Source organism: Anomaloglossus baeobatrachus, chromosome 2 (genome assembly GCF_048569485.1).
Source record: "Anomaloglossus baeobatrachus isolate aAnoBae1 chromosome 2, aAnoBae1.hap1, whole genome shotgun sequence".
NCBI classification, from domain to species: Eukaryota; Metazoa; Chordata; class Amphibia; order Anura; family Aromobatidae; genus Anomaloglossus; species Anomaloglossus baeobatrachus.
Genome location: NC_134354.1, coordinates 401535329 through 401555641, shown reverse-complemented (window position 1 = coordinate 401555641; position 20313 = coordinate 401535329). Strand labels below are relative to the sequence as shown.

Here is a 20313-nt window from a genome sequence, read left to right as displayed (position 1 = left end):
GATGTCAATGATATGCCCACTACTACAGCTTTCTGCACCACAACTGTTCCCATAAACTTGCTCTTAATACCACCTCATTCAGCCAAAAAAAGATGTCTATTACCCACTACTCCTGCAAGGGCTTTAGACAACCAAGTACTCCCCCAAAAGCTTTAGACCACCAACAGACAAAACATCTTTCCAAAAACAAACATGATGCTTCAAGGCTAGCATAACAGGTCAGTCCATTCTTGTTCCCAAAAACAAGGGCTTTGAGGCCATTTCTCAAGATCTTCAATAACCCATGATATTTAAAACACATCATAGCTATCATTTTGAGAACATCCCTTCAGTTGAACATCAGCAACAAAATGGTCTCATTCTTCCCCCATCTATGCCTTCAAGTCTTTTTTTTTCCTTTCCTTATTCACTTTATTGTATATGTAAATTGCTGGTATAATCAACAGCAACACATAGCTATTTTTTTTCTTAGCTAGGTTATGACTCTTGTTTTTTGTGGGCAGTCTAGGCAGAACAACGTTTCTCTTTGTAGACCATAACATGCTGGTGTAAGGAGACTTCTAGACCATGCAGTGCTCCTCTGGGAAATTAATAATTAATTTAATTTAATTAATAAGAATTGTATTCATTTATATAGCGCTATTAATTCCACAGCGCAGAGCAGGGCAGAACAAAGTATTGTAGTGCACCTGAGCGGGACCAGCGAGTGTGTATGATGTAGGACGCATCATGCACACAGGCTTCAGAAGGAGGACAAAGATGGCCGAAACAGGAGGCACCGGTACCGGACAATGGAGACGCCCATATGACCCAACTCCACCGCAGTGCGACCATTGGGTGAGTATTATAAAGTGCTTTTTTTGTTCTACACAGCGGCCTGGGCTCTTATATACAGCATGTTAGAATGCTGTATATAAGATCCCGGTGGTGGTGGCCCCAGCTTATAGGCCGAAAAACCGGTGACAGGTTCCCTTTAGCATTTCAAATTGAAAACATATTTTTGCATAATTATGAATTGAAAATGTCTGGTAGACAGACAGAAACAAAATAAAAAAACAATAATAATAATACTGCACAAGTTTTTATTTCTGTTAAACAGCAAACATCCATTTACTTCTTATTTTGTATTTCATACAGTACAATGTTCTAGAACTATGCATATAATTACATTAGTCTATTAAAAAAACTTAAGGGACTGAGGTCAACTAGTCAAGAAGTTTCCGCTTAACTGGAAAATTCTGCCTAAATCATTTTTGGACATTAATATAGACATACAAATCAAAGACTTTTCGCCCCGAAGCATATGATGGGGATTTCCAATTATGTCAAGGTGGTGCTCAACTAGAAACAGCGTTTCTTCATATGATCTCTTGGAGTGGGCGAGCTCTCTAGTCAGTTCATAAGGTCAGAAATAACTTAGGCATGATGTATTAGCTATAGCCATGGCATAAAAACTATAAACATCATTAAAACTTTACCTAACGTTTAGCTGATTAATAATAATAGTCATGCTTTTTTTTCTGTAGATGGCTGGAAACCTGTCTGCACTAGTTGCATATACAGTATGTGACTGGTCTGAAAGCGGATAATTATTTTTGTGAAGTAGAATGTCTTGTGATAATGAAAATGTACAGTGCCTTGCGAAAGTATTCACCCCCTTGGTTTTTTACCTATTTTGTTACAAAAATATTTACACACAGGTTGTAATGTAATACGATTTTGGTATGATGCTTCAAGCACTAAATAGTCTAAGTTGGGGAAGTTAAATGTGAAAACTATAGGCAGAAATTGAATTTATGGGTTAAAAAAAATAAAAATTGCCATGTGCATATGTATTCACCGCTTTTGCTATGAAGCTCCTAAAAATTTCTGGTGCAAGCAATTAGCTTGAGCAGTCACATGCTTAGTGGAAGGAAGTCCACCTGTGTGCAATCTGAATGTCCCATGTTCTTTCAGTATATATACACCTTTTCTGAAGGGCCAAAGAGGTCGCAACACCATTAAGCAAGAAGCACCACTAACCAATCAACACCATGAAGACCAAGGAGATCTCCAAACAAGTCAGGGACAAGGTTTTTGAGAAGTATGGTACAAGTCAGGGTTGGGATCTAAAGAAATATCCCAGCCTCTGTTCATTCCCCGGAGCTACAACAAACCTGCCCACCATAACTCTCAGCCTGGGTAAGGACGGCATTAGTGAGATAGGCATCATGGAGACCAAAGGTAACCCTGAAGGAGCTGCAGAATTGTCAAGCAGAGACTGGAGTATTTGTCCATATGACCACAATAAGCCGAACACTCCACAGAGCCAGCCTTTATAGAAGAATGGCCAGAAAAAAAGCCTTTTATTACCGCCAAAAATTGGAAGGCTCATTTTGAGTTTGCTAGAGACATATGAGAGCCTTCCCAAATGTATGGAGGAAGATGATGTGGTCAGATGAGAAAAAAAAATGAACTTTTTGGCCACCAAAGTTAACGCTATGCCTGGTGCCAAACCAACACAGCTCATCACCCCAAGAACACCATCCCCAAAATGAAACATGGTTGTGGCAGCACCAAGATTTTTGACTGAAGGGACAGAGAAGATGGTCCAAAATACTGGGATATTCTTCAGCAAAACCTGTTTCAGTCCCTCAATGATTTGAGACTGGGACTGTAGGTTCACCCTCTAAAGGCCACGTCTCACTAAGCAACATCGCTAGCAACATCGCTGCTAAGGCACGACTTTTGTGACGTAGCAGTGATGTTGCTAGTGATGTCGCTGTGTGTGACATCCAGCAACAACCTGGCTCCTGCTGTGAAGTCGCTGGTTGTTGCTGAATGTCCTGGACCATTTTTTAGTTGTTGCTCTCCTGCTCTGAAGCACACATCGCTGTGTGTGACAGCGAGAGAGCAACAACTGAATGTTCAGGCAGCAGGGAGCCGGCTTCTGCGGACGCTGGTAACCACGGTAAACATCGAGTAACCAAGAAGCCCTTCCCTTGGTTACCTGATATTTACCTTCGTTACCAGCGTCCGCCGCTCTCACACTGTCAGTGCCGGCTCCCTACTCTCTGCACACGTAGCTGGAGTACACATCGGGTAATTAACCCGATGTGTACTGTGGCTAGAAGTGCAGGGAACAGGGAGCCGGCACTGGCATTGTGAGAGCAGCGGACGCTGGTAAGGAAGGTAAATATCGGGTAACCAAGGGAAGGTCTTCTTGGTTACCCGATGTTTACCGTGGTTACCAGCGTCCGCAGAAGCCGGCTCCCTGCTGCCTGCACACGTAGCAGAGTACATATCGGGTAATTAACCCGATGTGTACTGTGGCTAGGTGTGCAGGGAGCCAGCGCTAAGCGGTGTGCGCTGGTAACCAAGGTAAATATCGGGTTGGTTACCAAGTGCAGCATGCTTCCACGCGTCGCTGCTGGCTGGGGGCTGGTCACTGGTTGCTGGTGAGATCTGCCTGTGTGACAGCTCACCAGCAACCCGTGTAGTGACGCTCCAGCAATCCCTGCCAGGTCAGGTTGCTGGTGGGATCGCTGGAGCGTCGCTTAGTGTGACGGTACCTTTAGACAATGATTCAAAGCATACTGCTAAAGCAACACTAAAGTGGTTTAAGGGGAAATGTGTAAATGTATTGGAGTGGCCTAATCAAAGCCCAGACAGTAATCCAATTGAGAATATGTGATCAGACTTGAAGATTGCTGTTCACCAGAGGAAACTATCTAACTTGAAGGAGCTGCAGCAGTTTTGTCTTGAGGTATGGGCAAAAATCCCAGTGGCAAGATGTGGAAAGCTCATGGAGATTTATCTAAAGTGACATGCAGCTGTAATTGCTGCAAAAGGAGGCTCTACAAAGTACTGCCTATAGGGGGTGAATAGTTATGCACACTGAAGTGTTCAGTCATTAAGTACTATTTGTTGTTTCCTTTAAAATAAAAATAAAAACAAATGTTCACAGCTGTAGGCATGTTTTTTTACATGTACTGAAGAAACCATCAAAACAAACAGTGAAATTACAGGTTGTGAGGTAGCAAAATAGGAAAAATGCCAACGGCAGTGAATACTTTTGCAAGGCACTGTTGGTTCATATATCCCAGTTAGAATAAGCATTTATCTTGGCAGAACATACATTTTATTTTTATAGATTGAGAAAGGGGGAGGTGGATTAATCTCTTAGGAAAACAGTTTGCTAAAAAGACAACTACACTTAGGGTACCGTCACACTTAAGCGACGCTCCAGCGATCCCACCAGCGATCTGACCTGGCAGGGATCGCTGGAGCGTCGCTACACGGTCACTGGTGAGCTGTCAATCAGGCAGCTCTCCACAGGGATCAGAGATCAGCCACCAGCCACCAGCGACCCGTGTAAAGACGCTGTGCTTGGTAACCATAGTACACATCAGGTTACTAAGCAAAGCGCTTTGCTTATAGTTACCCGATGTGTACCTTAGCTACGTGTGCAGGGAGCCGGCTTCTAGAAGCCGCGGACGCTGGTAACCAAGGTAAATATCGGGTAACCAAGCAAAGCCTTTGCTTGGTTACCCGATGTGTACCTTGGTTACCAGTGTCCACAGAAGACGGCTCCCTGCTCCATGCACATTCAGATCGTTGCTCTTTCGCTGTCAAACACAGCGATGTGTGCTTCACAGCGGGAGAGCAACAAGCAAAAAATGAACCACAGCAGTGTGCAGGTCGCTTCTTAGAGTAACACACAGCGAGATCGCTGATGAGGTCACTGGTACGTCACAAAATCTGTGACTCAGCAGCGATCTCGCTATTTGAGAAGTACCCCTTAGACTCTTCATCAAGGTCAACCCGATCTGATGGCACCCATACAATAGAGATGAGCAAATAATTTGCAGGATCCAGGTGGATTACCATAGCCACTGGATAAGAGCCCCATAAACTGCTTCCTTGCCAGCGCATCCCTGGCTTCTCTTTTGAATAGCCGGCCTAGTGTGTTCTCATCACTGTGGCATGATGCACATACGACATCATGCCAAACTGGCTAATCAAAGGAGAAACGGTGGATACAAGCCGGTAAAAGGAAGTTCACAAGGCTCCTGCCCAGCACCATTTAGTACTGGCCAGGGTCCTGTGAACTTATTCACCCATCTCTACCACACATACTGTATATGAGGTGATGTGTCGAGAAATATTGAATATGTATTAACTCTAGAATTTAGAGTATAGTATTAATGACAGAAATTAACTATTTGTTACCAAAGAGAAATTTACTTAGTTTCTATAAATTTGGTAAAAGTTCTCATTAGAAGCATCCTTCTCACTTTCAATTGTCTCTCCGAATGACATTTGATGATCTTTTAAAACACCATACCTTTGGGGTGAGGTCTAAAAGCAAAATGTCAATATGACATCATTATGGGTGTGGAATGAAGTCTCATGACGTGCCAAAAATTAGAAAGGTCAGATAATATGACATGAAACAAATATGTAGCCAAGACTTGACTTTCACATACTGACTGCATAAAAAAATTAACCAACATACAAAGCAGATCCCCCCAATACATTGTATTCCCCTTTAAGTTCTGCCTACAATAAATCTGCTATAATTGTGTGAAGATGGCGGATGATTCTAGAAAATAAAGTTGACTGCAAGTTAATAATCGTGTGACTGTGCTTGTTACAGTGTAGAAGGCTACTCCACGACCTCCATCTTCTGATGTACAGTTAGGATTTTAGAGCTTCCACTTGAAGCCACAGCCCACCCTCTGCTCTTAAGATCAGCTCTGGCATCCTGCGGACTGACTTATCGGGATCCAAGGTCACCTTGAAGTTGAGAAGTGTGAGAGCAAGCACCACTTTCATTTCCGCCATGGCAAAATTTTGTCCAATACAATTCCTATAAGTTCAAAAAACATATGCTAAGTTAATAAAAATAGAAAACAATTATAATGTTTCAATCAAAAATATCATTGAAACATAATTGCAAACCAAACACACTTATTCCTTGACTAAAACTGCAAATATTTTAAGTCTGATTTTTTATAGCAACATTGTTTGTTACTATTTAACTCCTTCTTGGCATAGGACATAGTAACACATTATATCTCCCCATATTTGATACAAGCTCAAGAGCTGAGTTTCCATCTTTCCTGGCACACACTGGCTGTGTTGCACAGCCAGCATTTACCTCTAACCACAGCGAAGGCAGCTGATTTTGCATCTTCCCTGGCAGATACAGGCTGTGTTACACAGCCAGCATCTGCCTCTAACCACAGTGAAGCCAGCTGAGTTTGCGTCTTCCCTGGCAAACACTGGCTGTGTTACACAGCCAGCATCTGCCTCTATCCACAGCGAAAGCAGCTGAGTTTGCATTTTCCCTGGCAGACACTGGTTGTGTTACACAGCCAGCATCTGCCTCTAACCACAGTGAAGGCAGCTAAGTTTGCATCTTCCCTGGCACACACTGGCTGTGTTACTACAACAAAATCTATATAGACAGGATATATATAGTACCCAAAAGAAGCACAAGTAGTGATCCCTAAAGATGCAGCAACTCCTACATAAGAGATTCATAAGAGAACAGGAGAAAAAGTGGACAACTGTTGCAAAATATCAAAAACATTTTATTAATTCAAGTGAATAGAAGTAAGATAAAGAGTAGCACAGCACAACTACTGGCAACATAGACACAGCACACAGAATACACAGCATGCTCAATACATGTGGATAAAGCCTGCTTTACACGTTGCAATTTCGCATACGATATCGTATGCGATTTGCAACGCCCCCATCGTATGTGCGGCACGTTCAATTTGTTGAATGTGCCGCACATACGATTAACCCCAGTCACACATACTTACCCGTCCATACGACCTCGATGTGGGCGGCGAACGTCCACTTCCTGGAGTGGGAGGGATGTTCGGTGTCACATCGACGTCATGCGACAGCCGGCCAATAGAAGCAGAGGGGCGGAGCTGAGCGGGACGTAAACATCCCTTCCACCTCCTTCCTTCCGCGGCCATTGTGCCTATGTTATTGCTGCATGATATATGTCATCACTGTATACTTATCCACAAGTATTGAACATGCTTTATATTCTGTCTAAGTTGCCAGCAGTCTTTATCTCACTTCTAGTCACTTGAATTAATAAAAATGCTTTTGATGAGGAGGAACCCAGGGGCGGAGCTACGAGGTAGCTGCTTTTATCATGAGCTCCTGCAGCAGCCTAGGATAAAAACGTTATCCAGGCCCATCCTAACATCTCAAGGCTGCAGGGATAAGGCCAGGACAAGGGGCGCACATCAGGCCCGGCTCTCCTGATACTCCGGAGGTGAAAGGTGTATGCTGCACCACAAAGAAAGGAGTGCTCTGACACAAAGCACCAGGCTGCAGGCTGTGGGCTGTGCTGCACAGAGGAACGCTGCCCATCCTCCCTGCTCCCCCTGCAGCTGTGCCACTGCAAACGGAAAGCACCCGGGATCTGGTAAGAGAGGGGTTAAATATCGGGCACTGACATCCAGAAGGAGACAGGGAAGGGGACTGAAGTGCTTCCAGCGGCAGCCATAGTTTTCAGTGAACTCTCACACACTCCCCTCCCTGCCACAGAAGAAATAGTGAAACACTGAGCAGCAGCAAGCTCAGCAAACAGGACTACACGCTGTGTTTACCTGTTGTAAGGGGTGGGCAGACCCCTTACAAGGAAGCACAGGTTTTCTCTGAAGTGGTTAATGCTGTCCCCATAGAAACTGTAGAGGAGGGAGGAGGAGCCGGCAGCTTAGGGGGAAAGGAAGTGTGTGCTGAAGGCAGTTGTGTCCGGGACGGGAGAGAAGAAACAGCCAGGGGCAGAGTGTGGAGCTGAGTGGGCAGAAAGAAAGAAAGAAAGAAAGAAGGGAGCTGGAAGAACAGGGAAGCCGGAGAGAAAAGGAGCGGGCGGAACCTCATAGTGCGAAGCAGTCCCGGTGTGGGTCCGGGCTGTGGGAAGCCATAAGTGGGAGCCAGGTGAAGTAGAGTAGCCGGGCACATCCCCACTGGAGGAGACGTCAGGGCAGGCTTTCCCCAGCTAAGAAAAGAACGTGAAGTCATCTGTAACTGCCGGTTTTTGGAAAGAGTTGTGAAATAAAGAATGTCTTTTATTTGCATCGAACCATGCCTGGAGAGTGTTTATACGTCGGACGACATCTGCACCACCACACTCTGCCCCACCAAGACATCTCCCGTCCCGATAGTGACGGCGGAGCCAGGGGTAAGCCTGACAGAAGGGGCCACGACTGCAAGCCCAGAGGCGCCCCTGGCACCCCGTTACATGTGGCGTACTCAGCAGGATGCGAATTTCCTGCCAGGGACCCAAGAAGCCGGAGATCAAGTGGTGCCTGGGGCACAGGATCCGGACTATGAGAAAAGATTTCCAGTCCTCTGGTGGGAAGAAGATACAGAGCCTGCAGCGTTGGACCGGGCACAAGATGGCGGCAAGATGGCCGTCGTCGGTGAAGACGAAGAAAGGGCGCGAAAAGTTGGCGCCAAAAGAAGAGCCTGGGGCTGGCCGGTGCCGAAAAAGAAGTTCGGAGTACTCCGCCCAAAGAGGGGAGGTGCCAGTCCCAGGGCACGCAGAAGAACATGTACAGTGGGCGGTGTTTGGAAGGAATAGAAGAACCGCCGCGGAGGGGTCGTTATGATGTGGGAGACTGGGGGTGGAGTCTGCTCAAGAGCGGGAAAAATAAGCCCGCCTCCACTTCCTTCTCCACTGACCCCGCCGCCATTACTAGAGACGCCGCAAGCTCACGAGATGGAGACCTCGGACAACAGCAGGAAATAGTGACCGCTATGGCCCTCGCTAACCTGGGCCGAGGGCGTCCTAAACATGCTGCAGAAGTGTCCCCTCTCGATATCCCGGCCGCGTCAGGAGGATCAGAACGTCCGGCTAAGGTGACCTGGCTAACCACCTGGGACGCTGCGACGGGAGGCACTTCTACCGAGGTACGGGCGACCTACGCCACCCAGTTACCAGTGGGGAATCGGCCCCTGGGGATCTCCTATCCCGTCCTGGAGACACCCCTGCCTGCGGCCGCAGTGCCAGCCGTCCCCGTGCAGGCTCCGGCAGAAGAAATCGCCCGGAAGCTGGAACAAGATCCCTGGGGTTTTTTCTGGGACCCCGTCCAGCCGTCTACCATACCTCACTCAAGGCCTCCGTCTCCGGTACCAGACCCCGTCCGGGAGCGGCTGCTTGCAGAGACCATTGCCCGGGAGATGATGGCCGGTCCCCGAGGCGAAGAGCTGGCGCTACAGTTTACCACTGGTATAGTGGTAAAATTCAATCAACAAGAAGGCTACGGCTTTATCCGGGAAGAGGCAACCGGAGACGACTACTTTTACAACCGGGTCCATTTGGATGTGGAAGGTCTGCCACAGCGCCTCCACACACTCTATCCGGACGAAAAAGTCCAGTTCCTACCTGAGGCGGGAAGCCGCGGCCTCTTCGCGGTCGGCGTGACCAGAATGCCGACCCCACGAGAAGCCGCTCAATGGCAACAGGAGATAGAGTGGGAGGAACATCAAAGCCGGCGGCGGACCCAGGCAAGACCGGTGCTGGCTGAAGCCTCTCACCCCCGACGTACCCTAGCGGTGGCTCCGGAGATGATGCCCGGACCGACTCCTGGCCCGGGAAGAGAGACCCCGGCGGTGCTGGCCGTCAACCAGAGCATAACCAACCACCCGGTGATTGTTCTGGACGTGCCTCAGCCACCCCGGAGAGCGACCCCATCACCCCTGCCGGGGAATGAAGAGATCGCGACATCCAAGGCCGCCGTTGCTCCTGAACCTTTTCGGAGGTTACGTCGACAGCCCGGGCAGTCCCTGTCCGACTACATTCAGGCACAGAGGGCCGAGTGGAAGCGAGCCTGGCCTCCAGCGTAAAGCGTCCTGATCGGCTCGTGTGAAGACCGGTGTTGTTGTTTGACCGGCAGAAGTTATGTTAAGTTCGGAGGGAGTCTGCGGCTGGACTGAGCCAGGGGCTCCTCCGCGTTGCCGAAAGGGAAAAGTGCTGTTTCAGTGTCGTGGTTCTCTTGTTTAAACGACCAAGACCGGGAGTGCTGCAAAAGCCTCCGGGCAGAAACTCCACTAAGACCGGGAGTGCCTGCCGACGGCCTCCGGGCACGACTAAGACCGGGAGCTTCCAGGAGGAACTCCGGGCGCTGGACTGGTGTGCCCTTGCGGGTGCCCTCAGGTGAACATGTTCGCAGTTTCATTAAAATGACTTTGTTTAGTTTTAAAATGTGATTTTAGATTTGTGCCTTGCCGGGAGGCTTAGGCTTAAAGAGGGGAGGTATGTAAGGGGTGGGCAGACCCCTTACAAGGAAGCACAGGTTTTCTCTGAAGTGGTTAATGCTGTCCCCATAGAAACTGTAGAGGAGGGAGGAGGAGCCGGCAGCTTAGGGGGAAAGGAAGTGTGTGCTGAAGGCAGTTGTGTCCGGGACGGGAGAGAAGAAACAGCCAGGGGCAGAGTGTGGAGCTGAGTGGGCAGAAAGAAAGAAAGAAAGAAAGAAGGGAGCTGGAAGAACAGGGAAGCCGGAGAGAAAAGGAGCGGGCAGAACCTCATAGTGCGAAGCAGTCCCGGTGTGGGTCCGGGCTGTGGGTAGCCATAAGTGGGAGCCAGGTGAAGTAGAGTAGCCGGGCACATCCCCACTGGAGGAGACGTCAGGGCAGGCTTTCCCCAGCTAAGAAAAGAACGTGAAGTCATCTGTAACTGCCGGTTTTTGGAAAGAGTTGTGAAATAAAGAATGTCTTTTATTTGCATCGAACCATGCCTGGAGAGTGTTTATACGTCGGACGACATCTGCACCACCACACTCTGCCCCACCAAGACATCTCCCGTCCCGATAGTGACGGCGGAGCCAGGGGTAAGCCTGACAGAAGGGGCCACGACTACAAGCCCAGAGGCGCCCCTGGCACCCCGTTACACTGTCACACAGAGCTCCGTGGACAGGCCCAACGTCTGAGATACTGTGAGTGAGGGGGGAGCTGAGAGCCCCTGGAGACATTCAGCAGGTCAGGAGATAAACAGGGGGCTGAGGTGGGGGCAGATACATCCCTGCAGGTCTCATCTTACATGGCTGCTGCACAAGGCCTGTAATCTGCAACAGTAAACAGAGGCAGATAAGCCTGAAGTGCATCACAGCTCAACTTGATTAACCCCTACCTCACCACTTCACCAGCACTGACAGTATAGTAGAGGGTGAAAAACAAAAAGAAGTGGGATCAGTCACCTGGCCTGCCTCCTGCCCTTCTGACTGGTGTTTTTCAAGTAACATCTATACACTCTCATACACAGCGTGGAAATAATTGTGAAACAGCCAAGTTTACCACACAGATGTAATTAAGCTTATGTTATTGTGACGTCACCACAGTCTCTAAAGAAGCTACATATTTACAGTTCTTACTATGGATAAATTTGTGGGTAAGAGCAATGCCACACAACCAAGTAAAGGAATTAGACCGCAAAGACGAAACCAAAATGCACCCCCATCACCAGGGGCTTCCCCTGAGGCAACTACAGACCCACCCCAGGCCACTGCTAAGGCCATTACGGATCTCTTGATGCCGGTGATTGATGGGCGGCTGGCAGCCTTCCAGTCTTCATTAGACATTATAGTCACCCAAGTTAATGCCCAGGGTTCAAGGCTAACAGATGTGGAGCAGAGGGTCTCTGACATGGAGGACTCTGTAAAGGAAATTTCAGAGATGCTGGAGAGCAGGAATAAGGACATTGCTGTATTGCTGGACAAGGTAGATGATCTTGAAAACAGGTCCAGACGCAATAATTTAAGGTTGGTGGGCGTCCCTGAATCGGTTCGGCAAGCTGATCTACTGAAACTCACTTCAGAATGGCCACCAGGATCTTTGAAATTGGATCTAAAGTCGGGGCCAATTGCTATTGAAACCCCTCGAAATGATGGAGAGGTCAGACCCAGACAAGTAATTTTTAAGGTCCTGGACTTCCAAGACAAGATTAGATTACTGACAGCATTTAGAAAAAAATCGCTCACTTACCTACAATAACTCTAAACTGCTTTTGTTCCAAGATTACTCAGCAGCCTTGACAACAAGACGCAAAGCCTTTAATCCAGTATGCAAACTATTGGCGGAAAAAAATATTCGCTTCAGTCTACTGTATCCTGCTGTTCTACGCTTCACTACAGGGGGAAAGAATTGGACTTTTGAAGAGCCTAAGTTGGCTTTAAATTACCTTCTTCAGGAAAATGGAGCTTCGCCAGCACTCAACATAGACACTTAAATCGGAGACCTCACTGTGCTACAGTTCTGATGTTCATTCTGTTTTTCCTTTTTTTTTCAGTGTCAGGACTGCCAGAGAGGCAGGTGACATTGCCATTAGATTAAGGTTTTTGTTTAGATGGGAAGGGGTTAGGGGGCTCTGCGTGCGCACCTTTAGTTTAGCTCTCATATGGGTTGTCGCGTTTACTCGCTGGGATGGACGAGGGAACCCAAATAGGTTGTTTATAATTTTACAATTAATTCCTCCTTCTGGAATAGGATAAATGACTAACACAGAGAGCACAAATGTGTCCACGATTAAATCGCTGTATTGGTGCTCCTGGAATGTTAACGGGTTAAACTCTCCTATTAAGAGGAAAAAAGTTTTAAATTATCTACATCGTTTAAATTGCCATATTGTCTTCTGACAGGAAACACACTGGATGAAGGGCAATCACCCATTTCTTCACAGCAGAAAATATGCCGTATGCGCAGAAGCGTCATTTACGAGAAAACAAAGAGGGGTAGCTATATTGATCAATAAGCATATTAGTCATGAAGTTCTGGAGGTTTCAGAGGACCCTATGGGGAGATTATTATTGGTGAAAGTGAAGATAGAGGGCACTATCTACAACTTAGCAAACATATATGCACCAAATATTCCTGATCCACAGTTCAGAGCCAGATTGATCGAAAGTATCACAGGTTGGGATATGACTAATTTAATTGTAGGCGGAGATTTCAATGAGGCTCATGATGGAATTTTAGACAGGTCAAGTCCCCAGCCATTTCCTCTATTGGCGCTCCATAGTGGTTTGCAATATCTCGTCAATCAATTGGGACTAATAGACACATGGCGCATGCAGCACCCAATAGATAAAGATTATACATTTTATTCACATGTCCATGACTTACATACACGGATTGACTATTGGCTACTAAGAACAGCACTGACACCACATTTACTTTCCTCCAACATCCTAGACATCTGTATTTCGGATCATGCACCGGTTACTTTTAATTTGTTATTATCTACCACAATACTACGGGAAAGAAGGTGGAGGTTTCCTTCATATTTATATCAATCTGAGGATTTCAAAGCTTCTTTACAAAACTACTGGAGCTTTTATGAGAAGGATAATCACGAGCATAGTGGGGACGCTGGTTTGTATTGGGCTGCCTCCAAGGCAGTAGTAAGAGGTCAGATAATATCATATGTCAGCCATAAGAGAAAAAAGCTCCTGGAACAAACTATATCAGCACAAAAACTTCTCACGCAGGCATATAAAGATTTTAAAAATAACAACACGGATGCAACAAAACAACATTTCTTAGAGGCCAAGGAGGCGGCGGACACCTTGGCCCATGAGATGGCACTTAGTAACCTGGACTACCAGAAACATAAATACTTTAAATGGGGCAACAAACCTGGGAAATTACTAGCTTCTTTAACCAAACCCTTTAGAACCACCACTAGAATCCACAAAATTAAAAAGAAAGATGGTACCATGGTAACAAAAGATGAGGAAATAGTGGAGGAGTTCAGGGAATTCTTTGGCTCGCTGTATGAGGCGGAACCGAGGGAGGTTGACGGGGAAGCTGATTTTATCCATGGTACCGTAGCACCCATCTTGACAGAGGAACAAAGAGTAGTACTAAACGCCCCTATAAATATTTCAGAAATAGTAAAAACTATTGGCACTCTTAAACTAGCCAAAAGCCCAGGGCCCGACGGATTTAGTAACGAATATTATAAGATCTTGGGAGCCTCTATCGGTCCTCATCTATGTGCAGTGTATAATAAGATAGTCACAGATAGAATAATTCCCGACAGGTTCAATGAGGCAAACATTATAGTATTACCTAAGCCAGGAAAAGACCCACTAAAGGTGGAGGGATACAGACCCATCTCATTACTCAACTCTGATTTTAAAATCTTTACTAAAATACTAGCTGGTAGATTACAACAAGTGATTCCAGATCTTATTCTGCCCTTCCAAACGGGATTCGTGCACGGGAAATCCATCACCTATAACATCAGGACGGCTATTGGGGCTATCTCTTATAGTAGGAAGCATAGATGTACCAAACATATAGTAGTTAGCCTTGATGCGGACAAGGCCTTTGACAGGGTCTCTTGGGCCTATTTACATAATCTTTTGGCATGTCGCCAGGCGGGATCCTGGTTTTGCGAAGCAGTCAAGATGATATACACAGACCCCAAATCCAGATTATCTATAAATAATACATTCTCTGAGCCATTTGAGGTACAGAGGGGAACGAGGCAGGGGTGTCCCTTGTCACCTTTATTGTTTAATTTGGCTCTGGACCCAATGTTGAGGACCCTACATAATTTAGCAATATTTCAGGGCATGAGAGTCGGTGGGACAACAATTAAACTTTTGGCTTTTGCCGATGATATTTTATTGTTTATTGCCAATCCCTCTCAAGCGATTCCAGAGATAATGAACACATTGAATAATTTTGGAAAGGCCTCAGGCTTCAGGGTAAATTACAAAAAAACTGATGCATTGGCAATGTACAAATCGGGTAAAATTGATAACAACTTATTTCCCTTCCAGTGGTGTACCAGGTCCATTAAATATTTGGGGATTCAGCTCCCAGCAAACCCCTTGTTACTATATCAAATTAATTATAAGCCTCTTATAAATTCATTAATACATCTACTCCAATCTTGGAAACATCTGAAAATATCCTTTTCGGGCCGATGTCACTTAATTAAAATGGTAGCATTCCCCAAAATAATGTTCTTATTTCAGACTCTCCCGTTGCTTCTACGCAAATCAGATATTAAGCTACTAAATTCATCCTTTGGAAAATTCATTTGGGGGCACAAGGGGCGTACTAGGATCAGCTTAATCAAGCTTCAATTACCAAAAGGGGCAGGGGGCATAAATCTTCCAGATCTGGGCAGATATAATCTAGCAGCAAATTTTAGATATGTGATGGACTGGGTGCGAGGAGTATCTCACTTTGCCAATGTACAATTGGAACAACAGCTATGTTCACAAGTCTCGTTAACAGCATTGCTGCATTTAGGGAATGAGGATTCACTAGTAAAAGGGTATAAGTGCAATTACCATAAACTCTCTCTAAAACTTTCTTAGGAGGGCAAGAAGCCAGGCGTCCTCGACTAGTCAGGTTTATTCAATGTTGCGTACAGTTTGGACATGGGAGGGGAAAACAACAGGTCCAGCAAAATGGAAGGTAGACATGCCAGAGTTCGAGGTAAAGGATTTTTTACAAGCCACGCTGTTGCAACGTAAATTTCTGTCATCCAGTAGCTACACAGATATGGCCTTGATGATTCTACATAGAGCATATATTACTCCAAAAATTCAATCAAAAATGGACACAAATGCCTTATACTCTTGTTCTAAATGTGGCATAAGAGACACTGACCTGTTTCACCACTTATGGGACTGTGTTCAGATACAGGGAGTATGGAGAAGCGTTCACTCAGTCTTACAAAACACATACAATATTCAGTTTGCTCTGACACCACAGTGGGCGATTTTTAACATGTTGGAGGAGGCTCAACAAAGTCTTCCGAGAGGTACCAGGGCAATGTTAACTATTTGGGCCTCGGCCACTAGGAAAAGTATCCTACATCTCTGGGTAAATCCTGAAGCACCCTCTCTAGCGTTTATCCAAACAAAACTAATGTTCATATTCAAAATGGACTGGCTGGATGCACTGTCGAATAAGGAGAAGTTGACTAAGCGTTTCTTTGAAACATGGTCTTTATTTATACCTAACTTGGCTACAGTGCTTAAGGATAGAGTTAAATCTCAGTTTGGACAGACCTCTTGGTACCTTCTTGAACTGCTCAATGGACACATACCAATTACATAAGTTACCATTTTAAGTTGCTTCTGGTCGCACACAGAGCGGGGGGAGGGGTGGGCGGGACTGTTTTGATTATAATGTCATCAATGAAATGCTCTTTGTATAAGAGAAGATTGTAAAAGAAATTCGGTTAAAATTCTTTTTATACTTTGCAACAGTTGTGTCCTTTATCTCCTGTTCTCTTATTTGCTGTGTTACACAGCCAACATCTGCCTCTAACCGCAGTGAGTATATTGAGGCAATGGTGTGCACACTATGGGAGGTTTAGGTGCCCGTTGTTGGGTAAAACCCCCCCAGTATAGTCAGAAAAATATGGGACTCAGGATGCTTGCAACATTTGTGATGTTTCAATATAAATTTCTCACAGAACCACAGGGAACAAAATGTAATGGCATATATTTAAGATCACTCTAACGTTTCGGCCAGATAGGCCTTGTTCACAAAGTTTCTGTCATAGGTGTTCAGTGTGGTATGCTGATATGAGGCCCTGAGTTCCACCCGCTGCTATTCACTCCTTTAATGCCATTGTCAATCACTAACAGAGGAATTTAAAGCGCATCATTCTACATACCCACTGTCCTCCATGCACCATAATTGTTGGGTACTATTGAGATGACATGGCAGCTGCTGGTCTGCTGAAAGCCCCTATTACTGCCATGACTGGACTTCTGTGAAACCCATTTTGTGACTGTTATTCCTAGAAGACTGTGACTTTTCTATATAGTGCAATACTGTGATTTTGCAGTCTATAGTATAAGCGATCACACTATTGCAGCTTCAACTCCCCTTAAGCCTGCTTTACACGTTACGATCCAGCATACGATATCGTATGCGATCGTAACCCCCCCCATCGTATGTGCGGCACGTTCAATTTGTTGAATGTGCCGCACAAACGATTAACCCCCGTCACACAGGGACATGCAAGGAACGTAGGGAGGCTAGGAGTAATAAAGGTGCTAATAGTATTAAATGTCTACTGGCAAATGCAAGAAGTCTTGCAAACAAAATGAATGAATTAGAGACTCTTATGTCAACCATGGATTATGATGTGGTGGGCATTACGGAAACCTGGCTGGATGAAAGCCATGACTGGGTGACAAACATACAGGGTTGTACTACATTTAGGAAGGACAAGAAAGACAAAAAAGGTGGTGGGGTGTGTATATTTATCAAATCTAACCTAAAACCTGTGTTGAATGATGACATTGGGGGGAACTGCAACAATGTGGAGTCAGTATGGGTAAATGTACATGGGGATGGGAATAATGGAAAAATGCTAATTGGAGTTTGCTATAAGCCTCCTCACATACCTGAACAAATAGAGGGTGAAATGCTCGAACAAATTGAAAAGGCAGCTAATAATAATAATCGGGTTCTTATTATGGGGGATTTCAACTATCCAGACATTCAGTGGGACATAGAATCTTCTGGTTCTGCTAAAAGCTGTAAATTCGTATCTACCATTCAAGACAATTTCCTCTCTCATATGGTAGATGAATCGACCAGGGGAGATAATTTGCTAGATCTGGTCCTGTCAAATAGACCGGATACCATTTCAGACCTACAGATCCGTGAGCACTTGGGCACCAGCGATCATAATATGGTAAGCTTTAAAGTAATATTCAATAGAACATTTCAAAGGGGAAATGCAAAAACCTGGAATTTTAGGAAAGCTGATTTCAACAAATTAAGGGAAGAGCTTAAAGGTGTAGATTGGGACAAAGTCATGGTAACTGGCGATACCGAACATAAATGGGGTAAGTTTAAAGTTATACTGCTAGAGTCCTGTAAAAAGCTTATACCCTCTGGTAATAAAATGTCCAGGAATAAAAAGAAACCAATATGGATAAATAAGACTGTACAAAGTATAATAAAACAAAAACAAAGGGTGTTTAAAATCTTAAAGGCTGAGAATACAGAAATAGCATTTCAGGAGTATAAAGATATCAATAGGAAATGCAAAAAAGAAATCAAACAAGCAAAACTAGCTACTGAAACAAAAATCGCCAATGACATTAAAATAAATCCCAAAATCTTTTATAAATACATTAATGCCAAAAGGAAAACAAAGGATAGTATTGGCCCCTTAAAATATAATAACAAGTTAGTTATAGAGGACAAACAAAAGACTGAGATATTAAATAGTCATTTCTCAGCTGTGTTCACCAAGGAACTGACTGTACCAGGGATCATTCAACAAGAGAAAAATCAAAGGTCACCACCCGATATAATTCATTTAACACAAGAAGAAGTACGCCTACATCTAAGTAAACTAAACATTGACAAATCCCCAGGCCAGATGGCATTCATCCACGAATATTGAGGGAATTGAGCTCCATTATCGACAGACCACTGTATCTCATCTTTTTAGACTCGCTTGTAACAGGGTTGGTGCCTCAGGATTGGAGGATTGCTGATGTGGTACCGATATTTAAGAAAGGTAAGAGGGTAGATCCAGGCAACTACCGTCCAGTAAGTCTGACATCAGTAGTATGCAAAGTTTTTGAGGGCATTTTAAGGGATGACATGCAAAAATATATTGCAGAAAATAATATAATAACTGACAAACAGCATGGATTCATGAAAGATAAGTCGTGTCTAACCAACCTGTTAGGGTTCTATGAGGGGGTAAGTGCAAACCTGGATATTGGTAATGCAGCTGATGTGATTTATTTGGACTTTGCAAAGGCATTTGATACTGTACCACACAATAGCCTTATATTAAAGCTCCAGAAGCAAGAACTAGGGGAAACTATATGCAACTGGGTAAGGAATTGGCTAAAAAATAGGAAACAAAGAGTAGTCATAAATGGTACATTCTCTAAATGGGCTGCAGTCAGCAGTGGGGTACCGCAGGGATCTGTGCTAGGACCGATTCTTTTTAATCTCTTTATTAATGACCTTGTGTATGAGATTGATAGTAAAGTGTCAGTCTTTGCTGATGACACCAAACTATGTAGGATATTAAAAACTGACCTTGATAGTACAATATTACAAAAAGATCTGGATAAGATGTCAGAATGGGCAGATACTTGGCAAATGAGATTTAATGTTGATAAATGTAAAGTAATGCACCTAGAACGGAGTAATCCTGTAGCTGCATATACATTAAATGGAAGTAAACTCGGGCCTACAGAACAGGAGAAGGACTTGGGTATTCTTATTACAAATAAGCTGAGCAGCAGCACTCAATGTGAAGCAGCAGCTGCAAAAGCAAACAAGATTCTAGGGTGTATAAAAAGAGAGATTAGATCCCGTGATCCCAACGTATTGTTACCCCTCTATAAATCACTTGTAAGGCCACATCTGGAATATGGGAACCAGTTTTGGGCTCCACATTTTAAAAAGGACATTCAGAAGTTAGAGGCAGTTCAAAGGCGGGCAACTAGACTATTAGAAGGAATGGAAGGCCTCCCATATGATGAGAGGTTGAAAAAGTTAGATATGTTTAGCTTAGAAAAAAGACATCTCAGAGGAGATCTCATTTATATGTATAAATACATGTGTAGTCAATATAAAGGACTGGCACATGACTTATTTCTTCCAAAGACAATACTAAGGACCAGGGGGCATACACTGCGAGTGGGAGAAAAGCGATTCCGACAGCTAAATAGGAAAGGGTTCTTTACAGTTAGAGTAGTCAGACTGTGGAATGCCCTACCACAAGAGGTAGTAATGGCTGATACTATAACAGCTTTTAAAAAAGAGCTGGATGATTTCCTCACTACACACAACATTGTTGGTTATAAATGACTTAGTGACCAAATGTAGAACTGGTGGAGGAAGGTTGAACTAGATGGACCTAGGTCTTTTTTCAACCTAAGTAACTATGTAACTATGTAACACGTACTTACCCGTCCATACGACCTCGCTGTAGGCAGCGAACGTCCACTTCCTGGAGTGGGAGGGACGTTCGGCGTCACAGCGACGTCACGCGGCAGCCAGCCAATAGAAGCGGAGGGGTGGAGCTGAGCGGGTCGTAAACATCCTGCCCACCTCCTTCCTTCCGCATTGCTGGCCGGTAGCCGCAGGACGCAGGTAAGATCTGTTCATCGTTCCCGGGGTGTCACATACTGCGATGTGTGCTACCCCGGGTACGATGAACAATCTGACGTGCAATTCTAGAGAAAGGTACGATGTGTATGCGATGAACGTTTTACCGTTCAATCGCAATCGCACCTACCTGTCACACACTGCAATATACCTTACGATGCCGGATGTGCG

At 45.0% G+C, this 20313-nt stretch overlaps 1 protein-coding gene across 1 annotated transcript in view; it reads right to left on the bottom strand.

Annotated features, from left to right (window-relative positions):
- Positions 1 to 3257: 3257 nt before the first annotated feature.
- CYP4F22 (cytochrome P450 family 4 subfamily F member 22) overlaps positions 3258 to 20313 on the bottom strand; it is a 143486-nt gene continuing 126430 nt past the window's right edge. The window contains exon 13 of the mRNA XM_075336096.1: positions 3258 to 5851. Within this exon, the coding sequence (XP_075192211.1) occupies positions 5680 to 5851 (172 nt within the window). The 3' untranslated portion in view covers positions 3258 to 5679. The remainder of the gene's footprint in view (positions 5852 to 20313) is intronic.